Here is a 20713-nt window from a genome sequence, read left to right on the forward strand (position 1 = left end):
ATTCCAGGTACCAGATTCTGTATAAAACCCAGAAATGCCCTGGAATAAAACATGCTCTTGAATGACCTAAGTAATTTAAGCAGCCAGCTGGTTTTGCAGGTCAGCATGTACAACCCTGGCTTCTAAGGACTTGACAAACTACCAGGGTTCTGACCTTACATTGAAATTCCTTGAACTCTGTGTACCTGTGCGCACGCACCCAACATGCCTGCCCCAGCGTGCATGTTACCAGTCACAAGGAGCACCATTAGTGAGTGCTCTGGTAGGAAGCATAACTTAGAGGCTAACAAGTTCTAGGAAAAGAGGGAGATCAACACAGACGGCCAGACACCAGTTTCGAGCAGCTTGTTCTTCAAGTATGGTGAGATCCAGACCTTTTCGTTTTACATCAGTCATCTCAAAAATGGGAACCTCATGTTTGCCACTATTCCAGGTAACCATCTCTCCTTTCGGGAAAAGATTTTTGGAGGTACTCTAAGAATCTGATTGTGATAGTTTGTTCTTTGGGTACCTTAACTACTCTTACATTTAGAAGATTCCGTTTAAGAAAGTGTTACCAGCATCTTATGACTTATTATATTTACTGGTCAGAGACACAGAAAACAAAATGGTCCATGACAGTAGTCTTTTTTCTTCTGTATCTGTATCAGTTCTGTTGCTGTTGAAGTAACATGATGCAATTTAGTCTTTGCTTAACTTTACTAGGCTGTGAATTTTTTTAAATGAAAAATGTTATTGATATATCAAACTGCTGCGGCAGCATTCATTTTAAGACATGTTTACTGTTGCCTGCAACTGTACTTAAGGGTTGACCATTTTTTCAGTGCTGAGCAACGTAGACAGAACCATCTTAGAGTTTATTTTGGCTCCTCTGCTCTAGCATCTCATTCAGACTAATACCCGCATCTCTGTATCTGTGTTACTTGAACGCAATGTATCTGAAAGATTTAGTTCTGAAATACATTAAGACTTTGCTCACCATTTCATGAAAAGCCTGAAGCCTGACAGCTAATGCATTGGCAGCGAGGTGGTAATAATATAAGACTGTGGACTCCTTGCTAGGTAGGGTGCAGCACCCAAGAAGTCTAGGAAGTGACTTGAAATTGAAATGCGGGCTTTATTTGTTTATCTGTTAAGCTGGATCCCAAATGATTTCATCTACTCATAAATAAACTTTCCTTATGAACAAAAATTTGAATGTTCATTTTCCTCTCAGTTAGTATGCAAATCTATTTGCAGCATTTCTAGCAAAAGAGAGTGCAACTCATTTTCTGTGCTTATAAATTGTTCATTACCATGCTCTCTGATGGCCAATTCATGGCTCCATCTGCGACTCCACAAATCTCTTTGCCCAGATAAACGTGGTGGTGTAAATATAAGGTGCTGAAGAGGATGCATTCGGGATTAAAGGGAAAAAAGACGTGTCTCACAAAAATTCCCAAGCCTATCATTTTAAATTTTGCAACTTCGTATCTGTTCTGTTATTTGTGTGGCATAGTCCAGAAAAATAAATACTACACTGATCTCCTTAACCCAAGTTTTAGGACTACATATAAATGACTTGTAAAGATTTTCTTGAAAGAGTCTCAGTTCAGGGGAAAAACAAACCTACAAACAAAACCTCTAGGAAGGAGTACTTTCTTTCCTCTGTGATGTGAGTTATTGTAACCTGCAAGGTTCAACACAGAGAACTAAGATAATTATATTGAAATTCCTATGGTTTGGGTTGTTTAAAACAAAGCAATCAAGGTTATTACTTTTTCTCTCTTCTTTGATAAAGAGAGAAAAGTAAATCTCAACTGGAATGTCATGTAATTTTAAATCGGCCTTCCCCTTAGAGCTAGTTAAAGTCACTTCTTCATGCATATATTTAACACCCATTAATGCTAATGGAATGGACTTCTGTTTTCAGGTAGGGAACTTGATTTCTTTGTGTGAAAATACTACTCGCAAATAATGAACTTCCTTCCTCTGGCTAAAATGTGAAAAAAAGAAAAAATGCAAGGTGCAAAAAAGGTCTTTAGAGCAAGCCAAATCTGCCTGCAGAACGAACAAAAGGCATTTTCACATCCATCTGTACGGGTGTGTAGGATAGGAATCTGGCTCACAATGTATATCCCCTGTCACTGCTCAGCTAGAGGATCTATCCAGAGATTTTTATTTTTCAATTAAAATTCTGTGCACCAATAATAGACTCTGCAACAGAGCTTTTAATTAAAAAAACAAACGAAATGATATAAACCCACATTGTCTCTAAGCGCCGTTTGTATTAAAGGATTAGACTAATGAGAAGTTCGGGTTTCATTGTTCTAAACATGTGTTTCAGTTGGTGCTCTCGGACCCACCATGTGAAGAAAAGGAAATGTAAGTAAATAGCAAGAGGCTCCATGTTTTTATTTAGCATTTTCAAAATTCAAAGAATAAATAAGGCTCAAGTCATTTGAGAAGCCCCAAATGAGTTTCACATGATTATAATCATGCAAGCAAAGTAAGAGTAAATTGTTTTTAAATGCAAATGGCTCAATTTTTCTAAACGCAGAAAAAAGATGCACTTTCATTATGATTGGCTTTGTTAAATATATGGGGCCTCATTGATTTCTAGGTATTTTTGCTTACTCCATTCTCCACCACGGAGGTATTGAGGGTTCTTTAGGTTCATGAAAGAATCACAACGTCATCTATGGTTGCATCCACACTTCTAAGTCACAGTGATAGTGGGCTGCAGTTTTCTGCATATTCATTTTCAAATAGAAGCAAACTCACAAAAATTCTAACCTGTATTATATGTATATTTCAAAGTGCTTTTGATGTATACTACGTGAATAATTGCCTCAATTTTCTCACTCTTTGTGCTATAGACTTAATGGTTCCCAGAATTCTATTCGGGAAATGAGGAGAAGGTGCCATTAATAACGCTGCTGCTGATTAATGACAACTGTAATGCACTGTGACTTCATGCAAGTGTCAGAAAAGCATGTCTGCCAAGCACTGTCTTCTCCTGGGTGTAGCCCTCACTGCCAACTAACTGTTTTCAATTATCGTTGCCAGTTACCCTCAAGGCCACAGTCTCAAGGCCTGGGCATTACCTCCAAATTAAGAGGCCATGTTATGTGAATGCCTTCCTCGGCCCTGGAACCATTCACTTGGTTTTGGTGGTTCATCTCATTATTGATAAGCTGCATGTTAAGTCTGTGCTGTTCTTCCAGCTTTTCCATTGCTCTCCTTTGTTCTTTCTTTGCACTGATTTTAGACTTGTTTTTTTCTGTCTTCTGGTGTTTGTGGCATAATGGAGGTTTTGATGACTGATGTATTTACTTAATTCTGGACCTCCAGGCTGCCTCATCTTGCCCAATCTCTTCTGTCTTTGACCCAGAATAAGAGAAAAAGAAATTCATAATTGGAAAGGCTCATAAATGTTGAACGTAATTCTCCAATCAACATGATAGGAAACTATACTGTTGAGGAAATTGATAAGCTGCCTTTAGAGTCACTGAGGCCACTGGTCTCCTTTTCACATAAAGAAATGGAGACTCAAAGGGAGACAGCAGCGAATTAACGCAGGGTTTCAATTAGTACTTAAGTACAATTTTTTGGCTACCCCACTTTGCATGTAAATGTCTGTTGTATTTGTCACTATTTAATACCATTTCTTTTGAATGGAAATAAGAAACTACTTCAAATAAAATGCAAGTTAGCAGAAGATAAAAAGAGAAGGCAAGAAAGTACCTGGTATCGCAGGTGGGATTAAGTAACTGTATACATTGAAGATGCTTTCCCAAATCTTTTGTCACCACAGGAAGGTGTTTGAGAGATGATTAGTTCTATTTAAATCTGTTTTCAAACGTATTTTCTCTGATCTAACCTCCTCAATTTATTTTTATAACAGCATTTCTTTAGTATGAACAACGCATTGCTAGGCTGTCTTTGTATAAAATTTAAATACTGTAAGTAAGTTAGTATATGAAAAAAACTTGATAGATCCTCCCCATTACATGCCTAATCCTTTACCCTCCCAGAAATAAGCAAGTACAGTGATGTGTGTGTATGTCCAGAAAAAAGGTAACTTATAAAAGATAAATATGATCATACATATATAGGATTCTGTAAATGAATTGCATTAACAGATTGCATTAATTGATTAATATGTCGCCATCTAACCTGGTTTGAGGAAGTGAAGTGTTTTTCTCAAGAGTAAGCAAGTAAAATGCAGAGCTTGGATTTGGACCCAGGACTGACTCCTGAGTCCAGAATTTTATATTACAACTATACACATGTATCATACACATACGTATACTGTATGTACTATTATACTACTGTATATGTGTTATAATTTTGCACTACAAAACTATATTGTATGTCTAATATTAAATGAAATGATACACTGGCAGAAATACCTGAGGGATATATGATTCGCTTATTCTTCTAGATACTACACAACCTCCCCTGGATTAATTAAGTCAAGTCACCCATCTCTGGGTGATATGATATGGCACCTATCTCTCTCCCGGACTATTGTAGCTAAATCTCACTTTTGCCTATGTTAAAGAATGGTTTAAAAAAGAAAGGATCCATGAAATTTGTTACTGCTTTTACTCTAAGGGCATATGAAAAACACTGCTCCTATTGCCCACAGTACCCTCTTCATAAAGCCCCATAGTTTGAATTCTCCCCTGGTGTCTACTCCAGGAATAGTTGTGCATCTGGTGAGTAATGCTGCATGATTTTGTTAATTTTAGAGGATACCATATAGCCAGTTCTCCCTCTCATCCTCTTCACTGCTAGAAAGGTTAAGCCAGATCTCGAGTTGGGTTCTAATTTTACATACTACATTCAGTTTAAAAAATGATCTCACTCTTGGCTTAGTCTCTCTGTGTGAGACCCTCCACACTCTCATTTCTATTTTTTTCTTTTTTGGGGGGGAATTTTTAATATTTTTGAAACATTTTGGAGCACAGGATACTGAATGCATTCAGGCAGGACTCCACATAGTAATGTGAGGCCAGAGCCGGCTTTTACTGTTCCCGGGGCGGTTGGGGGGGGGTTGCTGCATGGTGGTAGGAGACACCGACTCCACTGCCAGACAGTCTGGATGTGAAGCCTGACTCTCCCACTTGTAGCTTTGTTATCTTGGGCAAGCCAGTTAATGTCTCCCCGACTGAATTTTCTGAATTGTAAAATGAGGATTACAATATTGTGACCTTACCTAATAACATTGTAAATTGGAAAGCGAGTTAATTCCCCTGAAGTTATATAACTGGTTTAGAAGAATGCCTGGCACAGGAAGTTCTGGGCGATTCTAGCAAAGGAGCCAACAGAGTGACTCTGCAGTTTTCTTCCTGAATTTATCAAATTAATGAAATGGTAGTTAATCTTAGGTCCACAGAATCTCAGCACTGAGAAGAATAATAAAGATCAATAAGTCTAATCATCTCTGTAGAGGAAGAATCATCTTCACAACACCCAAGCAGAGAAGGACAATAGCCTTCCAGTAGAGTCAGAAATGATGTCCATCAGCAACCACTTCCAGAGAACTCTGATTATTGGGAACGTCTTTCTTAAGCATCAGAGTTGGTTCTCATTTCTCCTGATCGTTTTTTCATTTTTGGCATCTTCCCAATTTGACCAATCATATATAAATCTCCAAATAGTAACTTCATTTTTTAAAATTGCAACTTTTCCTACAATGACTATCTTGCATCTAAAATTCGAGCAATTAGAACATTATTACAGTTTAGATACTGTTTTTTTTTTTAAGAATTAAGAAAAATCTGTTTAAGGGGCACCTGGCTGGCTCAGTCAATAGAGTATAAGACCCTTGATCCCAGGGTCATGAGTTTAAGCCCCACGTTGGGCTTGGAACCTACTTAAAATGAAAAAAAAAAAAAATGAAAAAAAAAGAAAAATCTTTAAAAACTGACCTTGAGAAAAACATGGAAATAATGGGGGGGGGGGGGTAGGAGGGAAGCACACAGAGTCAGAAGACCTGTAATCTGGTTTGAATTCTTCAGCCTTGGGGCACCTGGGTGGCTCAGTTGGTTAAGGGTCTGACTTCCCTTCAGGTCATGATGTCACAGTTCATGGGTTTGAGCCCCATGTTAGGCTCTGTGCTGACAGCTCAGAGCCTGGAGCCTGCTTCAGATTCTGTGTCTCCCTCTCTCTTTGCTCTTACCGTGTTCATGCTCTATGTCTCTCTGTCAAAAATAAATATTTTTTAAAAATTAAAAATAAATAAATAAATAAATAAATCCATTCTTTGGCCAGCTAGTGACTTCCCCACTGACTTTCCTACTCTGGGTTTTCGTTGTAAAGTATGTAAAATTCTGAGAGTGAAAGAAATGATCCCAAAGGTGCCTGCAATTCTGAAATTATATAATCACTTAGCATTTGTCCAGCTAATTGCTTCTTGGCCATTGTATTTAGGGCATATCAGAAACTGCACCTGTGGGTGCACAGGATCAGAAAGAGAAAGTGAAATAAGTCAATTTGGATAATTGCTATCACTGGAAACAAATATTGAGTGGCTCAAAAATTAGATCTGAGAAACAAATTGAGGTAGTTAATCTTTAGAATCGACATTCTGAAAAGGATATGGTCTATTTTTACATGTACGGAGGGTAAGCACAGATTTATAATGGAGGAAGATGAAGAAATCTACACTTCTGATCATGCCCTCAGATTTTAAGATTCCAGATAGGAACCTTCTTCTCTTTTATTGGGCTAGGACACAAGAGAATTCCCCCACATCCATCTAAGGCAGGGTACTACATATTTAAGATTTATATATTTTTAAGATAATATTTAAAATTGTATGGCTATAAATATAATACATTGTATATTCAAACAGTATGGAAATATGGAAAAGATAAAGAGCCTCATGATACCATCTGCCAGAGAAGGAAGCATGATTAGTAATTTGGTGTATATGAGTGTACTACTATATAATAACTATTTAGTGAAATCATTGTAATTGCATAAAAGAAAATATACAAAGTAGAATTGAGCCTTCTATATCATTTTACTTCACAAAGCTTTTAATTATAAATATGAATCTACATTCTTTTTGATGACTGGATAACATTCTTTTATAAGGATGTGGCATTAATATTTTTAAATGCTTTGTTGATGATTGCTTGTCTTAGGATGCTTTATTAAAGTTATACTTCAGCTGCCATTTTTTCCCAGCCTTTTGAACCTGTGACTTTAGGTGAACACACACACACACACACACACACACACACACACAATCTAAAACACAAAAAATGAAAGAAAAAAAAACCAAACCTGTTCTCTGGGTGATTAAGTTTCCTATTAAATATTTGGGGTAAAATTTTTATGTTGACACTTCACAACTGTTAAAAAGCCACTTCTGACTAGTGTGATGATAAACATGACACACTGCCTCCTTGGAGATGTTGGGAGCAATAAATTAGCTGACAGTTATGAGTGCTTTCAAGCTGAAAAGTACTGGGTGTTATTTTAACAAAGACTGAAGTAGCCATGATTAAGTACAGCTCCAACTCACAAGCTTATCGAGCTGTGATGAACAGGTTTCCACTGTTTAATCCCAGAATACTTTGATAACGATCCATGTACTGAAGTATGAGAAAATGCTGTCAGCAAACCTACATTCAGCGCACCATGCCTGGCATAGTGGAATATCACAGAGGTATCTACACCTGGGGAGTGAAACCCCCTAAAAATCACACTGCAGATTTTGTTTTCTTTTTTGTTGTTTTTTTTCTTTTTTTTTTAATGTGTATGTTCATTTGTTTTTGTTTTCTTTTGTTTTTTTTTTTGTTTTTGTTTTGTTTTTGTTTTTTGAATTTTGTTTTCGTGTGATCTTTTAAAACTTATCCAAGAAGGGCCCCTGGGTGGCTCAATGGGTTGAGCATCTGACTCTTGATTTCAGCTCAGGTCATGATCCCAAGGTCGTGGGACCGAGCCCTGTGATGAACCCCACGTCAGGTTTTAATGCTGAGAGTAGAGCCTACTTAAGATTCTCTCTCTCTCTCTCTCTCTCTCTCTCTCTCTCTCTCTCTCCCCCTCTTCCCCTCTTGCACTCTCTCTACTCTCTCTCTCTTTGAAAACTAAAAATAAGTAAATAAACTTGTCCCAGAATGATTTAATCGTGCCTAGACACACAAATGATTTGTCCGTCCTGACTGAAGAAATCAGCTTCTCATTCCTTGATAAACGGCACATGTACCCACATTCATTCATTTTCCCTTTTTCCCAATTTCTTCCTCCAAGCTGGTTTGCAGCCTGCTTCTTTTTACCAAAATATTAAAGGTTAATAGATTTTAAACCTTCCAGGTGACTGCATTTTAAAAAACTCTAGGTCTCTGGATAAACAGAATGGTGGGAAGATTATCTGCCTAATACCTAATACCTATGACATGTTAGCCCTGGGAAGTTAGTCACTACTTTCTCAATATGCAACCATATATGTAACTCGAGAATCAAACCTATTAAAGTGCAATTATCTATGTATGTTTCGGATAGTTTCACATTTACCTGTATTCTTAGTGTCCTGAATGAAGCGGGCACACTGTATACATTTGCTTAATTGTGCTGGGGTGGGGTGTGATGTGCCGTGAGTATGTGAGTGAGTGATACTCACATGTGCTGGGGCGGGGTGTGATGTGCAGTGAGTATGTGAGTGAGTGATACTCACATGTGCTGGGGCGGGGTGTGATGTGCAGTGAGTATTGTTCCAGGGAAACTGGTAGGGTCAGAACGGATAACATGGTCTGAAAGAATAGGCTTTGACCATCTAGAGGTCCAGCACTAACTATTGTCCTTCTATCACCAGGTGCATAAACTATAAAGATCAATACACAAATGGCTGGTATATCTGGTAAGGACATCCCAATTTGTGATACATTTTTGGTGTTATGTATACACTCTGTGTCCTAAATAATTGAGATGGCACATGAAATCATACAGTTAAGGAAATGTTAGGGGTCATGTAATACATGTGGAAACATCATTTTCAGTTTATTGTCCCCTGTTTACTAATGTACTTCCTGTGGCAGGGAACTTAACTATTTTTAGGAATAATATCTTGTTCCCAAATTAGAGACACGTAACAGTAAAATAATTGTTCTTTCTCTTGAAATCTCCACCACATGACTCCTCTACTGATTCCAAAAGTCTTGAAAACCCTCAAAATAAAAGTGCTGCCTTTTATAAGCTAGTCCTTCAGAAATTATAAGACAGTTGTTATCAATCTCCTCATATATGACTTCCATATTTTCTAAGCAAGTTTATCAGTTCTCTCAATTAGAAGGTTAGCTCCTGTCTTGTCCACCTTTAAATCCCCAACCCCAACATTTAGAACTTGTTCAGTTGCTTAAATACTAGTTGAATGTATGGCTGGCTGGCTGAAAGAAAGGAATAATGAATGAATGAATGAAGGAACAAAGACCTGGTTCCTTAGAACACCCCTCCAATTTCCAGAGGAAGTGATCATTACCCCCTGGCAAGATCCACCACTCTGCGGCAGGGAATATTCCTGGTTCAGTGAGGATGGGTGAGGTGTGGCAGGGGATTGCTCAAGGAATCCGGCCTCACAGAACCTTGCATCCTAGCTCCTGAAGCTCTTGCCCCTTCTCCAGGAAGTAGCAGCAGTCTTACATACTCCTCTGCTCTTCTTCTGGCATCAGGTTCTTGTTGCTGATTTTCCTGGTGGCTCTTCTCTGTGGAGTAGTGTTCTCCTGCCTCCATTGCTGGCTGCGGAGACCTCAAATTGATTCCCCAAGACGCACTATGGCTGTTTTTGCTGTTGGAGACTTGGACCCCGTTTATGGTGAGCTGTCTGCACACTTCTAGACTTCCTGTTAGAAATCTAATGGTTTGTAGTGAATTGAAAAACTAACCTCTGGAAAGCAGATTGGTGAACTGAGAACAAAACATAGTTTATTAGAGACTCAAAGGAGTTCAGTGGGGAGAAAGTCTACATGAGATAACTTCAGAAGAAAGGAGGACCCCCCCGCCAAATGTGACTTAGGGAAATGACTCGTAGTTTAGTACAAGGATAGACCTAAACATTTTCTCAGTCAATACACAAAAGTGAAGAGAGATACAGGGCTTGTCACTCCGAGTGGTAGGGTTTAAGGTACAGAATAGTCTCTCTGAGCCTTTGATATAAGTCTAGCCTGCCTTGTGTTCGTAGTCTCATTTACTAAGTTCTCTATGCCTCACTTATCTGCAATGACATTGAACCACACTTTCCAGATTGTCTGCTACCAATGGACAGCCTGAAATACTTGGAATCGGGCAGGCGGATGTCAATATCCATGTCCTTTCTCTCCAGACACACAAGTAGCACCCTGATCCTGCCTGCTTCCAACCCCCACCCCCAAAACCATGCCCTTTCTGCTATTTTCTAGTTTACGTAAGAGTAAGGAATGGAGGGAATCCAAGTTTTCAGAGTTATTTGTAGCAGCAGCCTTAGCTATAAGTAATAGAACTATCACTTAACTGATCTGGGAGGTCACAGATCATAGTTTATTTATTTGTGTTAAGCATTGTTCTCAACCAGACCATCTGTTGTGAAACTTTCCCTTTAAGATGCTATTTTGTACACCATCCATAGTGCACATAGGGAGGGTGTGGTGGAGATTAACAGCCACCCTCCAGGAACTTGGACCAGCATAAGATTTTTAATAGATGGAACAGGGCATGCCCTGAGAAAACTAACAGCTAAATAAAAAGTGGGGTAAAAAATTAGCTTAAATGTTTTAATATCAAAACTTGGTACTCTAAGATTTAGGGATTATATTTATTATTGACTTTTTAAAAAGTTATATTTAATGGAAGAAACACATGTCAATTTGAGAAATGGTTACTTGGGGAAGGATAATTAAAGTCTCCAATGAAAAAATAATCTTTCTCTTAAAATTGAACACATTCTATTAAGCATAGGAGGAAATCGGGTCACTGACATTCTAATAAATTTTATTAGTCAAAGTGGTCAACATGGCCACATTGGTCTATTTTTCTTTATTTAATTTGAGATATTTAACAAATAAATGCAATTATGATTCTTCCAACCTGACTCGAGTTTCTAAAGAGGAAAATCTTCTCTGGTCTTCTTAGCCTTTACTTACTCAGAAGAAGACTCTTTTCTAGACTGTCTTGAATCTTTAAAAATGTCTCCTCTTAATAAGTAAGCTACCCAGTTATACTGTTTTCACTTTTAACGCAGTTTATTTGCCACAGTTATATCCCCATTTATCTGATGTTTTATATTTCCTGTGTGGTGGTTTACACATATGCTTTTGAATTTGCCTGAACTTGCTTCAACAGACAGGTATGACTGGGAGCGAAGGTGTCAAGCGTGATCGATTACTGCAATAATCTGAATATAATCATATCAAATGCAGGGCATTAGAATCACATTCTCTGTATTACTATATGACCCTGAAGTCATCAAGGACAGGAAAAGAATATACTTGGGAAGAAATGGTTCTTTAAAAAAATACAGTCACAGTTTATTTCACATCTACCAAGTGCTAGGCACAAGATTGGGGCTTCTTGGATGTTATTTCTAACTGCTAAAAACCAACCTGGAAAAGTGGCTATTATTTCTCCCAAAGGATGTTATATACTTTTCTCACTGTGCTGGATAAATATACCACATAGGCCTTTGCTGCAAGTCAACTAATAGACTTCAAGTTGTCCATAATTGAGGGCAGGGAGCCAGCAGAAATCTGGGCAGGACACTCATGGTTTAGTCACCTCATCCCTTGTGCTAAGTACAGCCTGGTATCTCAAACCTCCAGACATTTCCACTGGGTGATTCCTCAACGGTAGGGATTACTCTCCAGAATCCACATCCCCTTTTCCATTCTCTTGGGTCCTCCTTAATCCCACTGGTAGCTCACTGAATCTTACTTTGCTCAAGAAACACATAAACTCTCCCTCAGCTGAAGTTATTACAAAACTCATTTTTGTCGCTTTCCATCTTAGGACCAGAAGCTCAGTTTCCCATTTCTATTTATTTATTTATTTTCCCCTTGCCTAGTTGGGTGTTAGGTTATCCCACCTCCTACCCATCTATCCTATCTCAGGGATGCTCAGAGTAGCTGTACGGACAGTGAACAGCTATTCACACAGTCTTGGATGTGAATGTGGCTCCCAGAGTTGTGCTTCCTTGCATTCCTGTGTTTCCTCTCTAAAAAAAAAAAAAAAAAAAAAAATAGAACAGGGGCACTTGAGTGGCTCAGTTGGTTAAGCATCTGATTTTCAATTTCAGCTCAGGCCATGATCCCTGACCTGCATGGGGTTCTCTCTCCCTCTGCCACATCTCTGCTTGTGCTCTCTTTCACTTTCTCTCTCTCTCTCTCTCTCTCTCTCTCTCTCTCTGAAAAAAAATTGCAACAGAATAATTTTTGAAGTGGTATTCTCTGTGATCTTTAGTGATATCTTTCTGACTAGCAATTTGTGTATTACACATCCCAGAGAGTCAATTTTTTTTTTTAATTTATTTTTGGGACAGAGAGAGACAGAGCATGAACGGGGGAGGGGCAGAGAGAGAGGGAGACACAGAATCAGAAACAGGCTCCAGGCTCCGAGCCATCAGCCCAGAGCCTGACGCGGGGCTCGAACTCACAGACCGCGAGATCGTGACCTGGCTGAAGTCGGATGCTTAACCGACTGCGCCACCCAGGCGCCCCGAGAGTCAATTTTTTAAGGCATTCTGAAACCCAGACCCAGACCCAGACTGGATTTCATTTCCCCACTGGATCCCCATTACACTTTCATTTCCCCTGACAAACGATTCTTTCGATCTACTGTTTCTGGAAAAAGAGGTTTCCTCCAAAAGAGAAATGAAGAACCACTACAGGATCTTTTTACGGCTACAGGGGAGGTCAGGACCCAAATCTCCACAGTACCCCATAGAGTATGTGCTCACAGCTTCAAGGTGATCCAGTCACTGCCAGATTCATACACCCACACGGCTGGGTATGGGGCTTCACCTGCGTTTTCCTCACAGTCTCAGGTCAGAGGACAGAGGAAAATGAGAACCCAGTTGAAAGATAATGGTGACGTGAGAATATGAAATAAGATTTCTGGACTCCCTGCCACCCTCTGAGCACAAAGGGGAAGATAGAAAATTCCCTCCTGCATACAAAATGTAGGAAATGGGTCATTTAAAACATTTTAATGGAGAGAACTGGATTTGCTCTATTAAACTTGGGTTTCTTCCTAGATCCTTATTTTATTTCTTCAAAAATTATCTCATTCTATTGCCACTATTTGTTGAATATATTAGTTGAAACAGCTCTGCTCTTCTGATCTGTGGATCCAAGATGTGACTCTCAGGGTCCCATAGAAGCTGCCCTCAACTGAAGAGCCAAGAAGAGAATTTTGACAGAATATGGAAAGGTAGAGTAGACTGAACTTGAGTGCTGTTAAAATGTGTACAATGGGAGATTTCTCTCACTAGCAATTCCAGGCAATATTATTATGGCTCAAGTTGTCAATGACCTTTTTTAATGTTTATTTATTTATTTATTTATTTATTTATTTATGTGAGAGAGAGAGAGAGAGAGAAATAGCACAGGGGAGGGGCAGAGAGAGAGAAGAAGACACAGAATCCGAAGCAGGCTCCAGGCTCTGAGCTATCAGCACAGAGCCTGATGCAGGGCTCAAACCCACAAACCACAAGATCATGACCTGAGCTGAAGTCGGACACTTAATCGACTGAGCCACCCAGGCACCCCACCAAGTTGTCAATTATCTCAATTAGAAATATCCAAGAGAGAAAGACAAATGTGTGGCCTGGGATCCTCGTAAACAGTGTGTAAACATGTTATGTTTGCATGTCCATAACATATCACAATGAAATTGTTTGCGCAGCATAAAGGGAGAAAAAAATCTCTCTGCTACCCCCTTGGAGGGTAAGGAGGAAGGGTGGTACTGCTAGGGAAAGAAAGAGGGGGACCAAAAGAAAGTCAGGAGGGTGAAGGGAAAGGGGAAAGATAAGAGCAAAAGGAGAAGGAATCTACAGTTTGAAGCTGGAGATATTTTGAGTACTGAAATTAATACCTATTAATTTCATACAAGCCCTATAGTCATGCTTGTTTTTTGTTTGTTTGTTTTGTTTTGTTCTCTTGTGTCAGTCCCGCCTCCTTTTCCTGGACTCAGCCCCAGGGGTCTCCTAGACAGTTTGTCCTCCCATTATCACCCTCCCCTGCTACCCCTGACTCATCTCCTGGATCCTTCGTTTTCCCTTAGCATCCCTGCTATTCCCTAGAAAGGACCTGTTCAACGTCCTATACCTTCCTGAATGGGGTTTTCCATAAAGTGATCTCTGAGACCTCTCACCCCTTCTTTCAGTCATCAGACCCCAGCAGTTCTAGAATTAACTCAGCACCTGTGTTAGGGGCAGACATGATTTCTTGTTTCAATGTTGTCTTATGGCCTTACCTTGCCTTACCTATTTTAATGATGCTTTTAGGATCCTTCTTATCTGCAAAGTCCACAGAAAACAAGAGATTTGCAGGTTTTCCCTCCTTCAAATGTATAAGTTGAGAGAACCCACATTGGGCAACAGAAAGTGATTTTTTAAAGGAATGTATGCAAATTTTTAGTAAAGTGGGAAAAGAAAATCATTAAAATTCTCCATAACCATCTGTACCCCAAGATCAAGGACTGTGAGACAGGCTGAACAGAGAGAAAATACAAGTGACTTAAGAAAAAGTTTTGAGTTTGTCAGTTTAATGGTTTTGCTTATTAAATCTGTATTTAAAAAATGGCAAAGAAGTTTTAAATTTGTTTACAAACAGAAATTTTTCTGTTAATTTACTGAAAATAATGAAAATAAGTTTTCACTGAAAATAAGGTTTTGAAGCTGAATAAAACTCTTATTTATGAGAAAGCAAGACATTTAAGGATAATGAAAAGAAAAACGTTTGGGGTCTGGTAGGTGAGAGAAGGACTAAGGGCTTGAGGGAGAAAAAGCAATCTAGTGTTCATTAGAAAAGAAAATTTGAGAGCATAGAGGAGAGATCCCCACCATTATTGACAGCATAGCAGAGAGATCCTTGCCATTATTTAACTAAAATAATAAATTACGATAAAATCTATATTGACTGCTTTTCCATCCTGTGTGATTCAGAGCTGGGTCCTATCAGCTCTAACAGGGCAGAAAACAGATCCCATGCCATTCCTGAGAAGCCAGCAAGGTGAGCACCCACATTGACACCCTTCCTGAAGACACTCATCTTGGCTTAGCTCCTCTTGGGAGCTGATCTCCTCAATAATTCTGCCTTTCAGAGATCTAATCTTCCTGACCCCATTTCTTCTGCAATTTCAGAGATAATTTTCCCCTTTTCTTACTTCAGGGTAAATAGAAGTACTAACCTTTCAGCAATGATTAAATGGGAGGGTTCTGAATTGGGGAGGGGAAGGAGAACTGGACAGGGACAGAGAAGAAGCCAGCCCTTCCATGCCCCTCTTTCCTCCCCCAATTCTCCCGGATCCTATCTTATCTTCAGATGGTTTCTTTTTTTTTTTCTTAATGTTTATTTATTTTGAAAGACAGAGGGAGAGAATAGGGGAAGGGCAGAGAGAGAGGGAGACAGAGGATCTAAAGGAGGCTCTGCACCAACTGCACAGATATGGGGCTCAAACTCATGAACCATAAGATCACGATCTGAGTCGAAGCTGGACACATAACTAACAGCCACCAGGGTGCCCCTAGGATGGTTTCTGAAGTGTTACTTCTGTATACTTTATGTTCTCCATGTAAATATTCTGTGACTTGTTTTAGGCAAGGAAAGAGGGAGTGTTTCATTCACATGCTTTCTTTTCAGGGCATGATAATAGTAACAGCTCACAATTTATTGAGCATTTACCATGTGCCATGCTCTGTACTACCATCTCTAGTCTCGTTTATTCTTCCCTACAAACTTACGAGGGGTCCACTATCATTCTGAACACTCTAAAGATGAGGGAAGCAAGGCACTTAGAAATCAAGTGACACAGTTAGCCGATAGTAGAACAGTGACTGAAATTCAGGCACTGTCCACCACTCTGATAGAAGAGGAAGGAATGAGATACAGAAATGAAAAGAGACGAAAGAGGTGGAAGGGGCAGGTTCAAGAAGGCAAGTCAATGGGACTGCTCTTAACGATGTGGGAAATCTGAACTCTGGCTATAAAAACTCAGCAGTGAGTATATTGGTTTTACAAAATTCAACAACAAACTCATACCTTTGCCAGAAGTTCCATAGAAAATGACAGGATATTTGCAGGCATTTTAACTGAGTTCTTCCAGCTTCTTAATTTGTCAGAATATAAAAATTATGTCTGCTCCCTGCTCCCTTCATACGATACAGATATCCCCCGCTATCTGAAAGCAAGACTTTCATAAGCCGAAAAGACTTACAGAAGCGATTACCATTAATTTATATGGAAAAATTTTTGAGTGTCTCCAGACCCCAAAAATAACCTGTCTTTTCTGATTCCTTAGAACACACCTTGCTACTGAATGCACAAAGTAAGTCAAGATAAAGCACAGAGAGATGCTCACAGACACACTTCAAAGCCATGGTGGCTTGATGTTGGGATGTGGAATGTAGCTCCAGGGAAGGAGCTGCGTGGGGCCACTCTCCTGCTCAGGTGCACACTGCCTCTACAGTGGCTCACTGCGAAACAAATACTGAACATCATTCGCTTTTCACCCTTTTTTGTAAAAACAAAAACCCTCTTTGAATTTCTTTCGGTTAGCAAAAGCAGTTACTAATGGACGTGTTTCATAAAACAGAAGTGGGGTAATGCGAACATTCGGAAAGTGGAGGGTACCGGTATTGCCTGTAAACCTGCTTTGAAAAAAAATTAAAAACTGATATATGTTTGATTTCACAAAAGCTTTCTGAGCACATGCGCTTAGTTATGTTTATCAAATGAATGCGCTGTGGTTTTCATAACAAGCTTAAGAGCAACGGCCAAATTTGTACTAAGACGATAACATAAAACTTACCTACCACAGAGAGTAATTGTTAATATCCATTTGCCAGAAGCACAATATTGATAATAGCAGCAGTAGAGATAAATTTGAGCTAAAAAATTGTCAAGTTAATCTGATCAACCACTCCAGGCAGAATGATAGCTAAATGACCATTGACTTGCTACTAGATATACCAGGAGCAGTTCACCTAGGAAATGGACAATGCTTAGTACCAGTACCCACAATGCAGGGAGGTGCTGGGGCAAATACGCTTTGCCAATGTTAACTGCTTTATCCAGTGCTTCAGACTTAGCTTACATCATCCTAAGTTTCCTAACTGCAAAAGCCTCTAACTCCACAAATTATTCTGTTTAATAATCTCTGTGCTATAATGTTGATAATGATAATGATTAAATATTTAACCATTAAAATAAGATAAATTAGAACAGAATATTGTAAATAAAAGAAAATGCATGCATATTCCTGGCATATGGTAGAGTTCTTGATATATCTACTACTACTACTAATGATAATTAGTTATTAATGGATAATTATTATGTATCAGGTTTTGTTTTAAGCACTCTAAATTCATTTAGCCTTGCTTTTACAGACATAGATACTGACATTATCCTTTTATTGCATAGGAGAAAACTGACATGCAGAAATGTCATGTAATAGCCTAGGAGTAGATCATTCAATTAAATAAATAATTCCTCCAGAAAGTGCTGAACCAGGTTTCCATTCAACATTCTCTACCCTTCATAGATTATATTAATGTTTGAATTATTCTACTCTGCTCTCCCAGCCAGTGAATACAAATACAAATATATGAACATTCACGATTCCAAATAAACATTATTCATTCCAAGGTAAAGATTCTGAGCAACCTGCGTTTGGATTCCAGTGATACAGCTATTGCCTAACATGTAACTATTCCTTAAGTTGTTTTGATAATTGTGTCATTTTCTTTGGGATCTCCTTGGTGGTATCATATTTTAACCCTTCAAGAAGAGGTCAGCCAACTTTCTCTATTAAGGGCTAGATAGGAAACACATTTGGTTTTGCAGGCCAGTTGTCTCTGTGGGGACTACTCATCTCTGCCATTGTAATGCAAAAAGGGACAATATGTAAATGAATGACATGGCTGTGTTCCAATTAAATTCCATATACAAAAAAATGGTCAAAGAGCTAGATTTATTTCAAGGGCCTATTTTTTCTTTAATGGTGAATTTAGAGCTGTTACTGAAATTTATAGTTGTTATTGTTTTGAAAAGAAGGAATCAAATCATTTCAAGACAGCCGAAGACCCATATATATATATATATATGTATATGTATATGTATATATGTATATACATATATGTATATATATATATATGTAAAAGGAGAGGGAGAGACGTCGTTATGAAATATTATTGTTGGTTCCTGTTGAAACTCAAAAATAGTAACAGTCTTTCAAGGGAATACTAATAGGAGATTTCCAAAAGAGGTACTGAAATAAGTTCGTCTCTCCAGGTGATCAGTTTGAGGAAGAAAATGCTTGTTTTTGATACTTAATGGCGTCTAGTGTGTATAATTTAAAAGTTGAAATTTTGGGGCGCCTGGGTGGCTCAGTCAGTTAAGTGTCCAGCTTCTGCTCAGGTCATGATTTCAGGATTCATGAATTTGAGTCCCCCTTCCCCCCACCGCCTCTTGTCAGGCTCTGTATCCACAGCTAGAGCCTGGAGCCTGCTTTGGATTCCATGTCTCCCTCCCTCTTCCTCTCTGCTCCTCCCCCCACTCATGCTCTGTCCTCTCTAAAATAAACATAAAAAATTTAAAAATAATAATAAAGTCAAAATTTTGATTTTGAAGCATTTTTCAAAACTTTTGTAATGTTTTTTCTTTATTGTGTGTGTGTACTTTAAGTGCAAACTTTGCACAAGTTAACATTTTTACTATTTATTATGGAGAAATGTTTAGTTATGTTAGTTGTAGTTTGCAGAGCATAAATCTAAAATAATGAAGTTCAGACATTATATTTAAATATTTGTATTGAAATTTGCATTTCCCATGAAGGAAACATTAGCTAAAATACCATTAGTATTTACAGGAATCTTATCTTCTAATCTACCAAAAAGGGCATCCCTCCTACTTTCAGCTGCTAAAATGTAAATGCTTCTTGATGGGTTAGTCAGTGATGATATAATCTGTTCACGAGAGCAAATTTTCTTGCTATAGTGACTAACCTATCACTGTAGAGAGCAAGATAGTTGTAAATTTTTTCTCAAGGGTACAAATAATTTTCTGTTGCTCTAGTGATCCAAGAAATGCCAGATTTTATTAGGCAGTTCCTGTACTTCTGTTTTATGCTGACTAGAAAGATTACAAGTCCCCGTTTTTCTCTTTCCAGGGACAGAAGTGGCTGTGAATTCAACTGTTGGAATTCACCTTCAAACTCAAAACCCTGAACTATATCCTGCTCCATGTTTTGGCACATTAGGACCCCCACCTCCATATGAAGAAACTCTGAAATCAAGTCGATTTTAGCTCTGGATCATCAACTGGAAACATCAGAAATATTTTTAATTCTAAAAATCAAATTTAGGAACAATTCTTTTATTTAGTGGGAATTCCCAGAAATCAATTAATATAGCCTGAAAAAGGACAAATAGGCAGAAGAATGAATGTGGGGAAAGAATTTTGGTCAGGAAGATATTTCAGTAGTAAATTAGTGGACTCTTAGTGTGTCATTGCTGTGTTATATTTTGTGCTACACAATCAAGTCAATGTTTCTCCATCAGTACTCAAATAGACAGTGATTAATGCATGGAGTGGGTCTTCATTAAGTTTGGGATTTCACTCCAGGTACACATTACAGCTTTCCTGGCCTTATTATCTCTCTTTTAATCTGACCCCCCCCAGTATGGAATTAATAAGAATTATCATAATTTCACAATGACCCGAGCATGGTGCCAGACCCAGACCAGAAAGAGAATATTTGAATTAAGGTAAAAGGCGACACTAGGGAACAAGGGACACTCAGAATTGAAGGGTGAAGGATGAATGAAGAGGAAGATTAAGAGCCCAGTTCAAACAGTTGCCTGTCTCAGCCTGAGGAGAGAGAAAGTGTAGATAGAAGCTGAAGAACTCTACCTAAGCTGTGGACCATATGTAATAGCACAGTGTGGAGAAAAAGAAAGCTCTCATTTTGTATGAGTAGATATGGACTCTGGAGCCCTCAGCCTTTCTCTGGTGTCTGAAGACTTGGCATTTCTTGGGGTGCTATGATAAGAACCTTTGGCATAGATATCAATGTTCTCATTGAAAACCCTGAGTACAGAAGTAGCAATGGGACATTTTCAACTGGCATTTTTGCGGTGGCCATGAGCAAGGGGGACAGAAAAAGAAATCCATGGCACATGTCCGGCTGTCATCGGCTGACAAATTTGTCGAACAAAGCAATCTGTATCTCCACTTATTCATCTAATGTACCTCTTAAATTTAACTTGACCAAATTTATCTCCTGATCTTTTCCCAAATGGGTTTATCCAAACCTCCTTCATCTCAATTGATGGTAACAGCAAATATCCAGTTGCTCAGACCAAAGAACTTGGAGTCATTTTTGAGTCTTCCCTTTGAGTCATTTCCTATATCCGTGTTGTCAGAAAATGGCTTGGCTCTTGGGCACCTGGGTGGCTCAGTCATTTAAGCGTCCGACTCTTGACCTCGGCTTATGTCATGATCTCATGGTTCATGAGTTGGAGCCCCATGTT

General features: G+C 38.8%; 1 protein-coding gene across 1 annotated transcript; it reads left to right on the plus strand.

Annotated features, from left to right (window-relative positions):
* The first annotated feature begins 268 nt into the window (after positions 1–268).
* Positions 269–19487, plus strand: TMEM207 (transmembrane protein 207). The gene is made up of 5 exons (XM_060639528.2): positions 269–433; positions 2327–2364; positions 8813–8857; positions 9666–9808; positions 19351–19487. Exons 1-5 carry the CDS (start codon positions 359–361, stop codon positions 19485–19487), a joined length of 438 nt encoding a protein of 145 aa, XP_060495511.1. The 5' UTR covers positions 269–358.
* Positions 19488–20713: the final 1226 nt, after the last annotated feature.

The sequence above is a fragment of the Panthera onca genome, chromosome C2 (assembly GCF_046562875.1).
Source record: "Panthera onca isolate mPanOnc1 chromosome C2, mPanOnc1 haplotype 2, whole genome shotgun sequence".
Classification (NCBI taxonomy): Eukaryota; Metazoa; Chordata; class Mammalia; order Carnivora; family Felidae; genus Panthera; species Panthera onca.